The sequence below is a fragment of the Anolis carolinensis genome, chromosome X (genome assembly GCF_035594765.1).
Source record: "Anolis carolinensis isolate JA03-04 chromosome X, rAnoCar3.1.pri, whole genome shotgun sequence".
Classification (NCBI taxonomy): Eukaryota; Metazoa; Chordata; class Lepidosauria; order Squamata; family Dactyloidae; genus Anolis; species Anolis carolinensis.
The window spans coordinates 1,405,815-1,423,757 of NC_085847.1; the positions used below are offsets into that span (position 1 = coordinate 1,405,815).

At 41.8% G+C, this 17,943-nt stretch overlaps 1 protein-coding gene across 1 annotated transcript; it reads right to left on the reverse strand.

Moving 5' to 3' along the window:
* Positions 1-1,741: 1,741 nt before the first annotated feature.
* Positions 1,742-16,286, reverse strand: myl2 (myosin light chain 2). Its single transcript, XM_008119874.3, has 7 exons — positions 16,181-16,286; positions 13,389-13,478; positions 10,827-10,902; positions 8,643-8,747; positions 8,222-8,297; positions 4,407-4,455; positions 1,742-2,037 (listed from the first exon to the last, which is right to left on the reverse strand). Exons 1-7 carry the CDS (start codon positions 16,181-16,183, stop codon positions 1,939-1,941), a joined length of 498 nt encoding a protein of 165 aa, XP_008118081.1. The 5' UTR covers positions 16,184-16,286; the 3' UTR covers positions 1,742-1,938.
* Between the last annotated feature and the right edge of the window lie 1,657 nt (positions 16,287-17,943).

The window sequence follows — 17,943 nt, forward strand, 5'->3', positions numbered from 1 at the left end:
GTATGATATTCAGATTTAATATTTGACTCCTTGATATTATGCTATCTGGTATTCAGCTGTATATGTTTCTTAGCTTTAGTATTTGGTTCTTTGTAATTATACTGTGTGTTTTTGGGAATAATAGTTTGTTCGTAGTGTAAAGTGGAAGCATTAAAGTTTCAAGGGATTCTCTGCATCCTTCCAGGATTCAAGACAGACTTGTTTGAAGTGTGGTGGAATACTTTCACCATCATCAGTGTGTCTATCTTTTGTTTTTCTTGAGGTCCACTGCGCTTTGGTTATGTGAGGAGGAAGCCACAAGAGGGCAGCACTCTCCACTGTTTCTTTTTATGTGTTAGGCAAAGTAGAACATAGTTTGGCTAGTATTGATGAGATCCCTTCTTTTGGAGAAATTGGGGGCCTCACTGGGTGTCAAAGTTGGCCGCATTGGGTCTGTGTGCCAAGTGTAGTCCAGATCCGTCATTGGTGGGGTTCAGAGGGCTCTCTGGATAAGTGTGAACTATAACTTCCATATTCCAAAGTCAATCACCCCCAAACCGTGCCTGTATTGGGGTTGTTGTATGTCTTTCGGGCTGTGTGGCCATGTTCCAGAAGTATTCTCTCCTGACGTTTCGCCCACATCTATGGCAGGCATCCTCAGAGGTTGTGAGGTATGGAGGAATTCATAGTTGGTCATGTTGGGTCTGTGACCCAAGTTTAATCCAGACCCAACGTCAGCTGGGTTCAGTGCTCTCTGCATGCAGGCGAACTATAATTCCCCAAAATTAAGGTCAATTTCCCCAAAACCCTTGCAATATATTCAGTTGGTCATGTGGCTTCTCTGTGCCTAGTTTGGTCCCGGTCCATTGTCAGTGGGGGTCATGGTTTCTCTGGATGCAGGTGAACTAAAAAGTAAAGGTTTTCCCCTGACGTTAAGTCCAGTCATGTCTGACTCTGGGGGTTGGTGCTCATCTCCATTTCTAAGCCAAAGAGCCGGCATTGTCCGTAGACACCTCCAAGGTCATGTGGGCATAGGCATGACTGCATGGAGCGCCGTTACCTTCCCGCTGGAGCGGTACCTATTCATCTACTCACATTTGCATGTTTTCGGACTGCTAGGTTGGCAGAAGCTGGAGCTAACAGCGGGCGCTCACTCCGCTCCCCGGGTTTGAACCTGGGACCTTTTGGTCCGCAAGTTCAGCAGCTCAGTGCTTTAACACACTGCGCCACCGGAGGCTCCTTGCAGGTGAACTATAACTCCCCAAAATCAAGGTCAATTGCCCTCAAACCCCTGCATTTACATCTGGAGCATTCCTCAAAAATCCACTTCCCAACCAGCTCCTGAAACATAGGAAAAGAAATCTGTTCCCAACACTTTAGACACGGAAAGAATGCTCTACCTTTCACTTGAACCCAACCTAATGTGATGAACACAGTGGGTTACCACTTTTAAAGTGGAGGACTCAGTGGAATTTAGCAAATGTATATTTTAAATTCATAATGTATTTTAATAGTTTTAACTGTTTTATGTGTTGTTTTATATTGGTTTGTATGGGCATCTAATTGTTGCCACTGTTGTAAGCCGCCCTGAGTCCCTTCGGATGAGAAGGGCGGGATATAAATGTGAGAAATAAATAATAAATAAATGTGATGAAGTGGCGGGTTGAGGAAGACTTTGGTCTCCTTCATTTTCAGTCTTCCACAGTCGAATCTCATTCACAAAGGTGTACTGGGATTTTTCTGAATAATCATTCAACACAGATCAAGTTTTAAAAATATGTTTCTTCAAATAATGGTTGGATTATTTTTTTACAAAGAGGATGGATGAGGGGATTGGGACACCAGGAAGGTGTACAACGGTTGGGAAGCACACAACAACATCCCAGCTAGCCTGGATAGGAACAACCAGAAAAGGCTGTCGAGAAAAGCTCTCTGCTAAGGAGCATCTTGGCAAATGCTTTAATCCTTTTCTTCTCCGTGTGTGATGATGTGGACCAAGTTTTTATAATCCAGGTTGCCAGTCACGTCTGGTGGGAAAGCGGCAAACATTTGGTCAACCTGTTGGGAGGAAGGAACAGAGAGGAGGGGAGCTCTTTGCTGTTTTGCCAACTTTGTATTGCCATAGTTTTTTTCAGTATAATAAGCGACAGTATCCTGAAAAATATATAATATCACAAAGGATTATCACCTCACCCGCTTCATAGGAAATCTGCTACAAAAGAGGAGTTTTTTTTGTTGAGTTCCAGGGTCAGAGAAGCAGATGGCGGAAACAGAAGAACAGCCTGCCTTAGGGGAGCATACTTACTCCATCAATGTTTAACATTTACACAAATGACCAAGGGACAGAGAGTTTCATCTATGCTGACGATCTGGAACTCTTTCCCTAAGGAGATCAGGTTAGCTCCTTCCCTGCCCATTTTCCACCGGGATTTGAAATGAATAGGCCCAATAGAGCTGTCATTAGAATAATAATAATAATAATAATAATAATAATAATAATAATAATAATAATAATAATAACTTTATTCTTATACCCCGCCCCATCTCCCCAAAGGGACTCGGGGCAGCTTACATGGGGCCAGGCCCAGACACAACAGTATAAAAGCAAACAAAGCAATAAAACAAATCAATCAACAATAAAACAACAGTAATTGATAAAAACAATCATAAAAAGGTCAACATATTAATAAGGTGTTAAAAACATGAGTTGAGTACTTCTTTCTGTTTTAAAAGCGTATGGCACTTTATCACTGTTACTTATTTCCATGATACAGCACTTTATGAAACCTGTCCCCGCTGGTTTGCTTTTAATTATTCTGATTTTATCTGCTTGGATTTTAATGTATTGTCCATTATTTTATTTTGTGTGTCGTTGGAAGGTTTTAAGTTTTTGTCAAATATGTTGTGTTGTTGTTTCGAGCTTGTCCCTGTTGTGAGCCAACTCGAGTCCCTTCGGGGAGATGGGGCAGGATATAAAAATAAAGTTTGTTATTATTATTATTATCACCGCTCAAGCAGGGAGCTTTGAAATGGTTGAACAGAAGCTCTCTGAAGCTTGAGGTGCTCTTACTGCCTATTACAGGGAAAACCATCTGATTCCTAATCCATCTAAAACACAGACGTGTGCTTTTCATCTTAAAAACAGACAAGCATCTCGAGCTCTGAAGATGACCTGGGAAGGAATCCCACTGGAGCACTGCACTCACCAAAATACCTGGAAATTACTCTGGACTGTGCTCTGACTTACAAGAAGCATTGCTTGAATATCAAGCAAAAAGTGGGTGCTAGAAATAATATCACACGAAAGCTGACCACTGACTACAATGCAACCTGAGCTCTGCCACATGCACAATGGAGGACCTTCTCACAGCGACACCAGAGGCACTCCAAGTGGCCAGCTTCTGGTCAAAGGAAATTTCATACAATGCCAAGTTTTAAACTTTGTTTTGTGGTTTTTCTATACATTATAACTGTATAATTGGGGCCGGGCTGTGGTGCAGGCTGGTTAGCAGCCAGCTGCAATAAATCACTCTGACCAAGAGGTCATGAGTTCGAGGCCAGCCCGTTGGGGTGAGCCCCTGACAATTAAAAATAAAATATAGCCCCTGCTCGTTGCTGACCTAAGCAACCTGAAAGATAGTTGCATCTATCAAGTAGGAAATTTAGGTACCACTTATATGTGGGGAGGCTAATTTACGGCACCATAACAATCATCCAGCCGCCGTTGGAATGAGGAAGTTGTCATTGCAGTGGATGATAAAGCAGCTGCTCCCCCTGTGGCATATACAAATATTCGAGGGGAAGTCATAGGCAGGAGGGAGCAAACTTGTTTTCTGCTGCCCTGGAGACTAGGACACGGAACAATGGCTTCAAACTACAGGAAAAGAAGGAGATTCCACCTGAACATCAGGAAGAACTTCCTGACTGTGAGAGCTGTTTGACAGTGGAACTCTCTGCCCCGGCCTGTGGTAGAGGCTCCTTCTTTGGAGGCTTTTAAGCAGAATCTGGATGGCCATCTTTCGGGGGTGCTTTGAATGAGATTTTCCTGCTTCTTACAGGGGGTTGGACTGGATGGCCCGTGAGGTCTCTTTCAACTCTACAATTCTATGATTCTGTGAATCAAGCATACCCTCAGGAAGCTGGAAGCTGGAAAAGGTTTAAATTGCCTCTGCGTCTGTCTCTGTCTCTGTTCTATGTTATATGGCATTGAATGTTTGCCTTATATGTGTACAATGTGATCCGCCCTGAGTCCCCAAATGTTAGTTGATCAATCGGTGGGAATGATCATTAAGGACATGCTTGTTCCAACCTCATCAAACTCATCCTCATCATACATATTTTAGTTCTAATGGGGAACGAAGCGAGACGATACAAACAATATACTTGTGGTTAATGCTTCGTCGATCTTGCTTAACATGTGCTCTTACCTCCTCCTTTGAAAACCGTTCTCCTTGCGTCATGAGCATCTCTTTAATGCTGGAAAAGGAAGTTTGGGATACATGAGGTCCAAAAGGAAACATTCGGAGAAGTGTTAGCCTTGTCTCCCTCGGTGCTAAGAAACCATTGTGGCCTTTCCCCGCATGCGGTGAGCTCTTTGTCCCCATTCCCTCTGCTGTACTACTAAGACTGAAGAAATCGTATCACTTTGAGCCAATGAGAAGCCGGCACTTCTGCAAGAATCTAATGGGAAGCCTTGAGATGTGGGAATGGAGTTAGATTGGAATGCCTGATGATTCGCAGTTTCTGGTTCTGGTTTTATTCTTTCTTCCCCAGGCCTCCAAAGGAGTGGTTTCTTGCTTGATGATAGTTTCCCTTTCCAGAAAGATAACTATTTTTTCCCCTTTGCAGGTCTAAAATCAATGCAGTTTGACCTTGCTTTTAATTACCATGGTTCAGTGCTAGTGAATCCTGGGAGCTGTAGTTTCCCAATGTGATTTGGAGAGTTGTCGAAGGCTTTCATGGCCGGGATCACAGGGTTGTTGTATGTTTTCCGGGCTGTCTGGAACTTGGCCAAACAGCCCGGAAAACATACAACAACCCTGTGATTTGGTGAGTTTGCCCGCCTTTTTGTGCATGTAGAATGAATGCAGTTTTATGATACTGTATATACTCAAGTATAAGCCTAGTTTTTCAGCCTCTTTTTTAAGACTGAAAAAGCCCCCCTCGGCTTATACTCAGGTGAGGGTCCTGGTTGGCTTATATTTGGGTCAGCTTATACGCGAGAATATATGGTACATTTATTATTTTTCTCTATTATTATTGGTATTATTACATTTATTATTTTTCTATATTACTGTTGCTACTATTACATTTATTTTACTCTATTATTTTATTATTATTGTATGACACAGCAAACAAGATAGATATGCTGGATTTTGTTTCACAAAATCACAAGTCGAACATTTCCCAAGTGTCTAGGACTGTGTGATGTATTTTCAGATGATGCGCACAGATCCCAGTAGGATAATAATAATAATAATTTTATTGTATGACTCTATTATTATTATTATTATTATTATTAATAATAATATTATTATTAATATTATTATTAATATTATTATTCATACATTTATTATTTCACTCTGATATTATTATTATTGGAGTTATTATTTTACTCTATTTATTATTACTTGTATTATTTTACTCTATTATTATTATTACATGTATTATTTTACTCTATTATTATTAAAAGGATGCATAAGCACATTTACATTGAAGAAGATGAGAATCATGATTTGATCAGAGTTGGACAGTCTTATCTTAAATTTGAGCTTGATGTAAATATTCAAAAACATTTAACCTACTGATGCCTCAATTAATGTAATTTTATTGGTGTCTATTTTTATTTCTGAAATTTACCACCCTCGGCTTATACTGGAGTCAATGCTTTCCCAGTTGTTTTGTGGTAAAATTATGTTGTTGTTGTTTTTTTGTGTCAGGAGCAACCGGAGTTGCTTCTGGAGTGAGAGAATTGGCCGTCTGCAAGGACGTTGCCCAGGGGACGCCCGGATGTTTTGATGTTTTACCATCCTTGTGGGAGGCTTCGCTCATGTCCCCGCATGGAGCTGGAGCTGATAGAGGGAGCTCATCTGTGCTCTCCCTGGGTGGGATTCGAACCTGGCAGCTTTCAGGTCAGCAGCCCAACCTTCAAGTCACGAGGCTTTTATCCCCTAGGCCATCGGAGGCTCCGGTAAAATTAGGCGCGTCAGCTTATATTCGGGTCGGCTTATACTTGAGTATATATGGTACTTTAAATGCTATGGGTTCCTGGGAGTTGTCGTTTTCCAAGGCCACCTCTGCCAGAGGTGGTTTGGTGAGTTTGCCCTCTTTGGGATGAATCTACACTGTGGAATTGTTTGACACCCCTTGAACTGCCATGGCTCAGTGCTCAATTTGAATGTAAGCCGCTTTGAGTCTCCTTCAGGAGAGATAAAGCGAGGTATAAATAAACATAATAATAATAATAAAGGCTGCATGCAGAGCACCAGTTGAGCAGAGCGCTTTCTCACTAGCTGCTCTTTGCAAAGGTTAATTGATTGAAATCAAGTGCTGCAATGTGTAAAGACGCTTCATTTCCAGCGAGGAAAATAAATGAGTGCGTTTGACTGATAAGCTATGAGCAACAGTGGTGACCGCTTGATGCACGGTGCTTAATTAATGGTGGTGGCCACTCAGTTCCAGGGATTTTTGGATGAAACCAATTATATTGAGATGGCTTTGGTCGCCTTGGTGGATGACTTCCACAGAGAGCTAAACAGGGGGAGTGTGTCCCTGTTGGTTCTCTTGGATCTCTCAGTGGCTTTCGATACTATCGACCATGGTATCCTTCTGGATCGGCTCTCTGGGATGGGGACACTGCATTGCAGTGGTTCCGGTTGTTCCTGGAGGGTCGGACCCAGATGGTGGTGCTGTGGGGTGACTTCTTGGACTCAGGCCACTGACCTGTATGGTCCCACAAGGCTCTATTCCAGGGGTCCCCAAACTAAGGCCTGGGGGCCGGATGCGGCCCTTCAAGATCATTTACCTGGCCCCTGCTCTCAGTTTTAGACTTAGGCTCGCCCAAAGTCTGAAATGACTTGAAGGCACACAACAACAACAATCCTACTTAATTTGATTATCTCATTGGCCACAAGCAGGCCCACACTTCCCATTGAAATCCTGATAGGTTTACTGTATGTTGGTCAAAACTGTTTTTATTTTTAAATATTGTATTGTTCTTTCGTTTACTAATATTGTGCTATGGTAATAATAGAATATATTGTGTATACATATAATATTGATACTAATGTTATAATGTCATACAATATAATACTAATAATAATGCAATGTAATAAGATTAATTATACATTATATATTAAATGTAATATTACTAATAATATTACAGTATAGTGGTATAGTACAATATAGTAATATCTAATGCTAACATTGTGCTATGGTAATAATATAATATATTGTATGTACATATAATATTGATACTAATATTATAACGTCATACAATATAATACTAATAATAATGCAATGTAATAATATTAATTATACATTATATATTAAATGTAATATTACTAATAATATTACAGTATAGTGGTATAGTACAATGTAGTAATATATATAATGCTAATATTGTGCTATGCCATTAATATAATATATTGTATGTATATACAACTTGTAAGCCGCTCTTGAGTCCCCTTTGGGGCGAGAGAGGGCAGGGTATAAATGTAGTAAATAAATCAATAAATAATTGTTGTTGGGAGGGGTTTTTTTGCACTTCAAATAAGACATGTGCAGTGTGCATAGGAATTTGCTCGTATTTTTTTTCAAATGGTAATTCGGCCCCTCAATAGTCTCAGGGATCATGAACCTGCCCTCTACTTTAAAAGTTTGGGGACCCCTGACCTAGATGGTCTTTGGAGATCTCTTTGCTTACCTGTGGTCTTATGAGATCGTTTATATCAGGGGTCCCCAAACTAAGACCCATGGACCTGGCCTCTGTCCTAAACTTTAGACTTAGGGTTGACCTAACTCTGAAATGATTTGAAGGCACACAACAACAACAAACCTGATTTTGGACTATTTCATCACAGTCCATCCCGCCAATAGTCTGAGGGGCCATGAACCGGCCCTCCACTTAAAAAGTTTGAGGACCCCTGTTCTAGGGCTTCAAGGGCTAGCTCAGGGACTCAAGGGTGGTCCCATGACTCAATGCAATGGCAGCAAAGCTCAGGAGTCTCCCCAGAACACTTACTAGTTTGCCTTTAATCCTTTGCCCTCTGGATCAAACACTTTGAAGGCATTCAGGATAGTCTCCTCTGGATCAGCTCCTGTAAGGCAGAGAGAACACCTTAAGGACAACACATTAGATTGCCTCAGTTTCCCTGAAGCAGGCCAGCTCTGGCCAGACTTTTTTAGCAGAAGTTAAGAGAGAAGGACTTGCCCAGAGTCATCCAGGGGTTCTTCATAGCAGATTTGGCACTTGGTCTCCTAAAAATCTAGTTCATTGTTCAGACCCCTTTGCCATGCACGCTTCTGTTCTAGGCCACAACTCAGGCCACATCTAATCCAACGCAGATGTTTGAACAAGTTGCTCATTCTTGGCATTGCCCTGAACCCTCATCGCAAAAGAAGACCGGCAGTGCATGGGAAGTCCCAACCCATTTTTTTCTCACCTTTGAGTTTCTCTCCAAACATGGTCAGGAACACAGTGAAGTTGATTGGTCCGGGTGCTTCTTTGATCATGTCTTCCAGTTCTTCGTTCTTCACATTCAGGCGTCCTGGGCAAGAAGGAAGACACGATATGCTTGAAACAGAGGGGTGTTAACTAAAAATCAACAACAAGGTTCCCATTATTAACCTGTGCCATTCTAATTACAGGTCTACCACCAGGCCAATGGCAACCCACCAGGCATGTTTGTGGTCCACCAGAAAGCTGGAGAACATCTCGCTTTGGTGCCTGGGACGAGGGAAACGGTGACCATCACTGGACGCCTGATTGGTGTCTTCCATCTCAAGGTCAGAACTTGGACAAGTTACTCCAGAGGGCCACAACTCCCAGATTTCCTCCAGCCAGCATGGCCAGCAACAGTATTCATTATAGGAATCTGGGAGATGTTAACCAGAAAATACTGTCTAGGCCAGTGATGGCCAATCTATGACACGCGTGTCAGCACTGACACGCCTAGCCATTTTTGCTGACACGCTGCCGCATGCAGATTGATTGGATGACTATGTCTTTTGTGGCCAAATTTGGTGTGATTTGGTCCAGTGGTTTTGTTGTTTACTCCATGGGAATTATGCACATTGCGCGCATATATATATATATATATATATATATATATATATATATATAATCATTCTATTATTATTCTATTATTATTGTAGTATGTTATTATATTATTACTATTATATTATTATTATATTATTCATTATTCATGACTACATTGAAACTACAATAGAGAAACATCAGCGTGGAAACTGCAAGAGGTACCATAGATTGTTGTACATGGAAATAATGGTAGTAAATAGTTTTTGATTTATTAAATACACTTATATATTACAATTATATATTTTTTGTTATTTAAACTATATATATTGTGAAAATATGGATTTTTTTCTCAAAGTGACACACCACCCAAGTCATGCTAGGTTTTTTGGTGAATTTTGACACACCAAGTGCAAAAGGTTGCCCATCATTGGTCTAGGCTCTGGTCAAGATGAGATCAATCTGCCAGCTTCCAACTGGTGATATTCTCGACCTTTTCATTGCAAATAATGCTGCAGATCTCTGCAATTCTGATTTTTCATAGCATTTATGGTTCATCCTTGTACACTGTTCCCACCCTAAATATCTTGGCGTCACCTTAGATTTATTTATTTATTCATTTATTTCCGATATTTCTACCCCGCCCTTCTCCCCGAGGGGACTCAGGGCGGCTTACACCGAACATTAACATTTAGGAAACACCGTGTAAACACCAAGCACAAAGTAGCTGCACACAATAACATCCTGTAGAAACTTTCTAATGGTGTGCAGACCCAAAATTAATAAGAACATCAGCCCTGGCCTTGTCTTATTCAAATGCTGAGTATGTCTGCCCCATCTGGGCTGTGGCGCAGGCTGGTGAGCAGCCTGCTGCAATAAATCACTCTGACCATGAGGTCATGAGTTCGAGGCCAGCCCGTGGCGGGGTGAGCACCTGCCAATTAAAAAAAAATATAGCCCCTGCTCGTTGCTGCTGACCTAGCAACCCGAAAGATAGTTGTATCTATCAAGTAGGAAATAAGGTACCACTTATAAAGTGGGGAGGCAAATTTAACTAATTTACGATGTTGGAATGAGGAAGTGCCGTCACAGTGGATGATCAAGCAGCTGCTCCCCCCTGTGGCCAGAATCAAACATCCCCTCAGGAGAAGGTTAAATTGCCTCTGCGTCTGTCTCTGTTCTATGTGTATATGGGCATTGAATGTTTGCCCTATATGTATATAATGTGATCCGCCCTGAGTCCCCTTCGGGGTGAGAAGGGCAGAATATAAATACTGTAAATAAATAATAATAAATAAAGCTACAGATAATGCAGTCACTGTTGCCTATTTTTGGTCTAAAATTATTTAACTGCTTGTGTCCCTTTTATTTGATCAGTTTTATACTTATTTATTTACGCAGTGCTTTTGACACAAAATAAATAAATCCTGAATTTAATTCTGTCTTAATCAGAAATTTGGAGGTGGAAAGGAGAGCACAATAATAATTGAAGTGGGCCTGTTGCATCACGTTAATTTTTTAAATGTTTCTTCCAACTGTATTTGCTACTTTTCAGAGATGTCTTGTGGATGAACAATGTTTCTTGGCTTACCTAATGCCGCAAATGTATCTCTTAGGTCTGCTTTGTCGATGAAGCCATCCCGGTTCTGATCCATGATGGTGAAGGCCTAGAATGGGACAGACAGATTGGAGATGGGCAGTGCTCCAAGTCCAGTATGACTGCATGTTTAAAAAGGTAAAGGTTTCCCCTTGACATTAAGTCTAGTTGAGTCCAACTCTGTGGGATGGTGCTCATCTCCATTTCTAAGCTGTAGACACCTCCAAGGTCATGTGGATGGCATGACTGCATGGAGCACTGTTACCTTCCCACTGAAGCCGTACTTATTGATCTACTCACGTTTGCATGTTTTTGAACTGCTAGAGTGGCAGAAGCTGGGGCTAACAACGGGAGCTCGCCCCATCATGTGGATTTGAACTGCTGACCTTCCATCAGCAACTCAGCGGTTTAACCCACTGCTTCACTGTGCTCCCCTGACTACATGTTAGACATAGGAATTTGCTATTTTAATATCAAAGTAAGGGTGATCCATGCCACTGCATTTCTAGGTATGGCTGTAAAGCATGGGCAGTGAAGAAAAATAACAGGAAAGAGATCAGTTCAGCTGAAATGTATTGGTGGAGAGTTACAGTAGAGTCTCGCTTATCCAAGCCTTGCTTATCCAAGCCTCTGGATTTTTCAAGGCATTTTTGTAGTCAATGTTTTCAATATATCGTGATATTTTGATGCTAAATTCGTAAATACAGTAATTACAACATAACATGACTGCGTATTGAACTACTTCTTCTGTCAAATTTGTTGTATAACATGATGTTTTAGTGCTTAATTTGTAAAATCATAACCTAATTTGATGTTTAATAGGTTTTCCTTAATCCCTCCTTATTATCCAAGATATTCGCTTATCCAAGCTTCTGCCAGCCCGTTTAGCTTGGATAAGTGAGACTGTACTGTAATATTAATGGAAGTCACAGCTGACCTGCATTTGCAAAACCTCTTCCTAACAGAGTCATGTAGAGGTCTCTCATTTGTTGAGTTGCCATATGTCCATGACAACTTGATGGCAATGAAAAACAATGCTTTATATAAATAGGTGGGGATGATATTTCAGGAGGGTATCCACCCACAGCACCGTGGTGTTTCTTGTGTCCGTTTGATAAGAACCCACTGTTCCAGTCTTTAAGCTCAGGCTCTGTGACTCGGTTCCACAGATAAGACCTGGCTTCAGATTCAGCTCCAGCAAAGCCCCTTTTTAATTGGATTCCAGAGCCCTTAATCTTCTAGAATATTGGGTTGCCCAAGCCTTGGCATATGTCATATGTCAATGTTACATGAAGCTGTTTCCAAGGACAGTTCTGTGTAGCAAGTCCACCCTCTCAATAATTCTGGATGTGGAACTGAGGCTCAAGGAACTGTCCCATGCCGAGGAGATTTAGGATGGAAGTGAGATTTGAGAACAGGACATCCCATCCACCCTATACTATAGCACATTTTAACAACACTTTGACTGCCACCCTCTTGCCACAGCAATAAGCCTGCCTTCAATTTCTCAGACAGAGCTAGGACGGCAACAAGTTACAAGCAACTTTATGATTGGTCATACAATACTCTATAGCAGGGGTCTCCAAACTTTTAAAACTGGGGGCCAGTTCACGATCCCTCAGACCATTGGAGGGCTAGACTATAGTTGGCCAGGTGGCCACTGAGCAATAATAATAATAATAATAATAATAATAATAATAATAATAATAATAATAATAATAATATATTTAGCCCAACTCCTTTCTGCCATTGTGGACCAAAAGCACAAGCAAAGCACCCCTGATGGATGGCCTCCCAGCCTCCATGTTAATAATAATAATAATAATAATTATTATTATTATTATTGACACAACGACATTGTATGACACAGCAAACAAGATAGATATGCTGGATTTCGTATCACAAAATCATAAGTCGAACTCTTCCCAAGTGTTCAGGACCGTGTGATGATGATGATGATGATTATTATTATATTTTGTATTTGTGGAGCATCAGAGGTGGAGGACATTGCACATGTACTGTTCAGCTGTGAATTGTATAAGAGAGAGACCAATGCCTGGGGCCGAACATTATTCACAAAACACACTGGGACCCACATATTAAAACTTCATTTTTGTTGCCCGGCCAGAATCCTAAAATAACATACAAAACAGCCCTTTTCCTATTCAAAGCAACACAGCTGAGAATTGTTTTGATACGGCCAATGGGCTAATCAATAAAACGTGATTAATAATAATAATAATAATAATAATAGAGAGTTGGAAGAGACCCCTTGGGCCATTTAGCCCAACCCCCTTCAGCCTTTGTGCCGTGGGGGCCGGATAAATGCTTCAATGGGCCGCATGTGGCCCGTGGGCCGTAGTTTGGGGACCCCTGCTCTATAAGTTCTCAAGAGCATCATAATGCTAGTTCTTAACTGAAATGCCATGGGTATTAATATCCTTTTTAACAGAGTGAGCAATACTTACTTATTATCCAGAATTCAATAATAAATAAATAAATAACATTAATATTTTTAAAAAATCTAAGCTTTGATGCCAGACTCCATGGACGTACCTCTTTGAACTCCTGGATCTGTGCCTGTTCAAACATGGAAAAGACGTTGGAGTTGGCCCCTTCCGCCCTCTTCTTCGCTTTCTTGGGTGCCTGGGGACAGGATCCAGACATGGCATGGTTATTCCAGGGCATTTGAACCTTTTGCTTGCCAACCTCCCTTTGGTCAGTTCAATGGATAGTCCATCCAGCCGAGTCTCCAATGATTCATCCGGAGTTTTGAGCAGAGAAACCCTCTGTCCTGTCCTGCCACCTCTCAAGTCAAAAGCCCTTGCTTTGATGCTAAGCTTCTTACTTTAGGGCAGTGGTTCCCAACCTTTTTTTTTCACCAGGGATCACTCTCCAACATTAGTACCAAAAGGGTTACAAATCAGCTTTTGGTCAACTTTAGATTTAGTTTGGTTATTTGGGATGCTGATTCAGAAAATTGCATTGGATAGACCACATCAGCTCTTGTTTCTGATACAGAACATATGCCATCCAGGAGTCACCATCTGCTCGCCCACTGAAAAACATATTTAGTAATCTAGAGCTGATATAATAATAATAATAAAACTTTATTTATACCCCGCCAGCATCTCCCCGTGGGGACTCGGGGCGGCTCACAATGTTACAAAAGTAACAGCGCAAATACATAAACAATACACACAGTTTAAAACACAAGAAGATGATAAAACAGAAGTTAAAACAAAGGTTTATACAATAGTAATAATATCAATAGTAATAATATCAAACAACGATATGGTCTATCCAATGCAATTTTCTGAATCAGCACTCCAAATAACCCCAGGAACAGGCCTAAAAACGAAGACACCAAGAATTTTTTTTTGGTTGGGTTGTGTTATTATCTGTAGAATCATAGAATAGTAGAGTTGGAAGAGACCACAAGCAGAGTCACTCAGTGTAAGCAATTAGGCACTATATATAAGTTCATTGTTGCTGAGTATACCAACTCCTGAAGAAGGGGATTTTCTCCCTGAAACAGGGTACAAAAATACCTGGGACCCCTGTATGAGCTTTGTACGGGGAACTTTAATAATATTATATGTTATTTGGACATATTTTCCTTGTACATAGACTATCTTGTGTTTGTGAAGAGACCTCAGGGGCCATCCAGTCCAACCCCATTCTGCCAAGAAGCAGGAAATTGCATTCAAAGCACCCCCGACAGATAGCCATCCAACCTCTGCTTAAAAGCCCCCAAAGAAGGAGCCTCCACCACACTCTGAGGCAGAGAGTTCCACTACTGAACAGCTCTCACAGTGAGGAAGTTCTTCCTGATGTTCAGGTGAAATCTCCTTTCCTGTAGTTTGAAGCCATTGTTCCGCGTCTAGTCTGCAGGGCAGCAGAAAACAAGCTCCCTCCCTCCTCCCTATGACTTCCCCTCACATGTTTATTTATTTATTTTATTTTATTTATTAGACTTGTATACCGCTACTCCAAGTTTGACTCGGAGCGGTTTACAGAAATAGATTAAAACAATACACTTAGCTTTAAAATAACAATAAAAACAACAATAAAAACAGACATAGCCCTGGGTTTTTCACCCATTGAAAGCTTGTTGGAAGAGCAAGGTTTTGCAGGCTTTCCGAAAGGCAAGTAGTTCGAGTTTCAACTGGCAAGGCATATTTGTACATGGCTATCATGTCTCCCCTCAGCCTTCTCTTCTGCAGGCTAAACATGCCCAGTTCTTTAAGCCGCTCCTCATAGGGCTTGTTCTCCAGACTCTTGATCATTTTAGTTGCCCTCTGTAGTAGTAACGGTGAAGACCATATTTTAGTTCTTGCAGACCACTGGTGGTCCACAGACCACAGTTACTGGCAAGGCTGCCTTGCTAAGTGGCTTTATTGGGCAGTGAACGTTGTACCAAGTACTTACTGGGCGCTCCACTCTTGACCACAACTAGATCACCTCAATCACACAGATGCCATTGAGTGCCACAAAATCACTAGACTCATTTCTGGGCTCTGAACTGTTATATCTCTTTCTCCTTAACTGTATTTGCGTCAGGAGAAAAGGAATGGACGAAGGATGGCTAAGACAAAACAAAACACACACAACTCCATGCCGCCCTGACTGAATGGGTCCCCGTTTTTCTGCTCATGCACCCATGCAAGCATTTTGGCAACTCCACTTCTGCAGTTGTGAGCAAAATGCAAGCATTCTGTGATGCACAAAAACCTGCAGCTGCTTCTGTAGGGGACGGTCGGAATGCACTGGACTCAGGGTGCCAGAGCAAATCTTTGTACGAGTTCTTATGCCAATAACACGGCTGGCACCCTCTTTCTGGCGTAAATCCACCACATGCTTGCGGAGGCTGGTATTTCCTTCCTCCCTGTGCAATGTCTCCACAGTGAGGGATAGGAGACACATCTGACTATACCATGTTTGGGGTATAAATAAATTATTATTATTATTATTATTATTATTATTATTATTATTATTATTATTATTACTTCTTGCATGCTCCCATGCTTTCCACCATTCACAGAATGGCCATGGAGATGGATATCGTGGCACAATGATGACAGGGCAGCCATGGAAGAATCCCACCTGCAGGACTTCTACGTCATGCTTGATCACATAGGGTCTTGGCCTGGTTGGTCTTCTCCATTTCCCATCTCTTAACAGATTGACTCTTGCCCATCTCTTGTTTCTTTGGGAACACACTCACCAAGGAGCTCTGTTCCCTCTTAGTTGCAGTCGATCCAGATCTGTGATGACCATAGTTTCTCAAGATGTGACCGTCATTCCCACCTGCCAACCCTTCAATCCCTCCGGGTTCTTTTACTCACCATCTCAAAGACCAAGGTGCCCAACTGGTATTGTTGTCTGCAGAGAAAACTGTCAGCGGGTGCCCCTGTGACTTGGGCTGCTGAGACAATAAATACAGCCCATCGCAGATTAAAAATAAACACATGTCCACTTTTGGCTGTAAAAGGTGAGCACTTGCCCCCTCCCGACCCAACCTCCCTTCTGTCTTCTTAAATGACAGGGCTCATTGTCATGCGGTGACATGTGAGACAACAGAAGCTTCCAAGGTTAGGGACATACCAGCCACAAGCCTCCCACACTCTCTCACACACACACCCTGCGGCCTCTCTATTTAAGACGTTGATGCACGTTTTGCGGGGTGGCTGGCTGAGAGCACCTGTGTGTGTCAGTTTGGCTTCAATGTGTACCTCTCAGAGTGATAGCAATGGGGAAGGGGGACAACTTCACCAAGATAGTTGAGGTGTCTGCTTGGAGACAAATGTCCCCATGCCTAGGTCGATTCTGATCCGCTGTCACACAGAGAGAATGGAAGTTCTGACCAGATTGCTGTTGGTAGCCCCAAATGAATCAGCAGGATTTGCACAAGTGTTGATTCCACAAGTCTTCACTCAATAGGATTTAGACCCGTGGTTCTCAACCTCTGGGTCCCCAGATGTTTTGGACTTCAACTCCCACTTCTAAACTGGCTGGGATTTCTGGGAGTTGTAGGTCAAAACACCTGGGGACCCACAGAATGAGAACCACTGATTTAGACAATGAACTTGGGGAAAAATTACAACTTTCCAAATCCCAGTCCCCATGTTTACATTCATATTTTCCATGTTGTTGTTGTTGAGGTTATTATTTGCTGTCAAGTTGACTTCAATTTATGATGGCCCTATGAATGAGATACCTCCAATTGACCTGCAGATTCTAGATAGGCATGACTTCCTTTGTGGAGTCTATCCACCTGCAATGTGTTCTTCTTTTTCTTTTATATTCCTTTCAACTTTACTTTTTTTCGTGTCAGGAGCAACCGGAGTTGCTTCTGGAGTCAGAGAATTGGCCGTCTGCAAGGACGTTGCCCAGGGGACGCCCAGATGTTTTTGATGTTTTACCATCCTTGTGGAAGGCTTCTCTCATGTCCCCGCATGGAGCTGGAGCTGATAGAGGGAGCTCATCCGCGCTCTCCCCGGGTGGGATTCGAACCTGGCAGCTTTCAGGTCAGCAACCCAACCTTCAAGTTACGAGGCTTTTATCCCCTAGGCCATTGGAGGCTCCTTTCAGCTTTACTGAGCGTTGTCGTCTTTTCCAGTTAGTCATGTCATCTCCTGATATGTGGAATAGCCACAGGTTAGTCTTCTAGGTTTCTATAGAGAGGTCAGGTCTCATATAGGAGCAATAGATATCTAAAGACCACCATAGACCCGCATAGCTTCCAACATTTCACAGGTGAAAACTGGAGCAGAACATGGTCAAGATTGACTCTATAGTATGGACTTTCTGCTTTTAATGTTGTGAATTTCTGATCTTAATGCATGGACAAGTGAGCAAAAGTTATTGAAAAATATTGCTCTCAGTATCCCGAACGTATGATCTTTGCTGTAAACCTGTGCCTGGGAAATCAAGGTACATGGTGACAAGGGATCTTTAGAGTGGACAGGTTTATCTGAAAAATATGCACCACAGTAAAGGTTCAAAACATAGAACACAATATGTATATTAGAGCATCATATACATAATAATGTAAACAATAATACAAATAATAATACAACTGATGATCCAATTCTGTCAGCTGTAGTGG

Coding starts and splice junctions, on each gene's coding strand:
- myl2 (XM_008119874.3), bottom strand. Junction 4,456..8,221: donor AAAGGATTAAAGGCAAACTA/GTAAGTGTTCTG, acceptor TTCCTTTTCCAG/CATTAAAGAGATGCTCATGA. Junction 2,038..4,406: donor AACGGTTTTCAAAGGAGGAG/GTAAGAGCACAT, acceptor TCCTCCCAACAG/GTTGACCAAATGTTTGCCGC.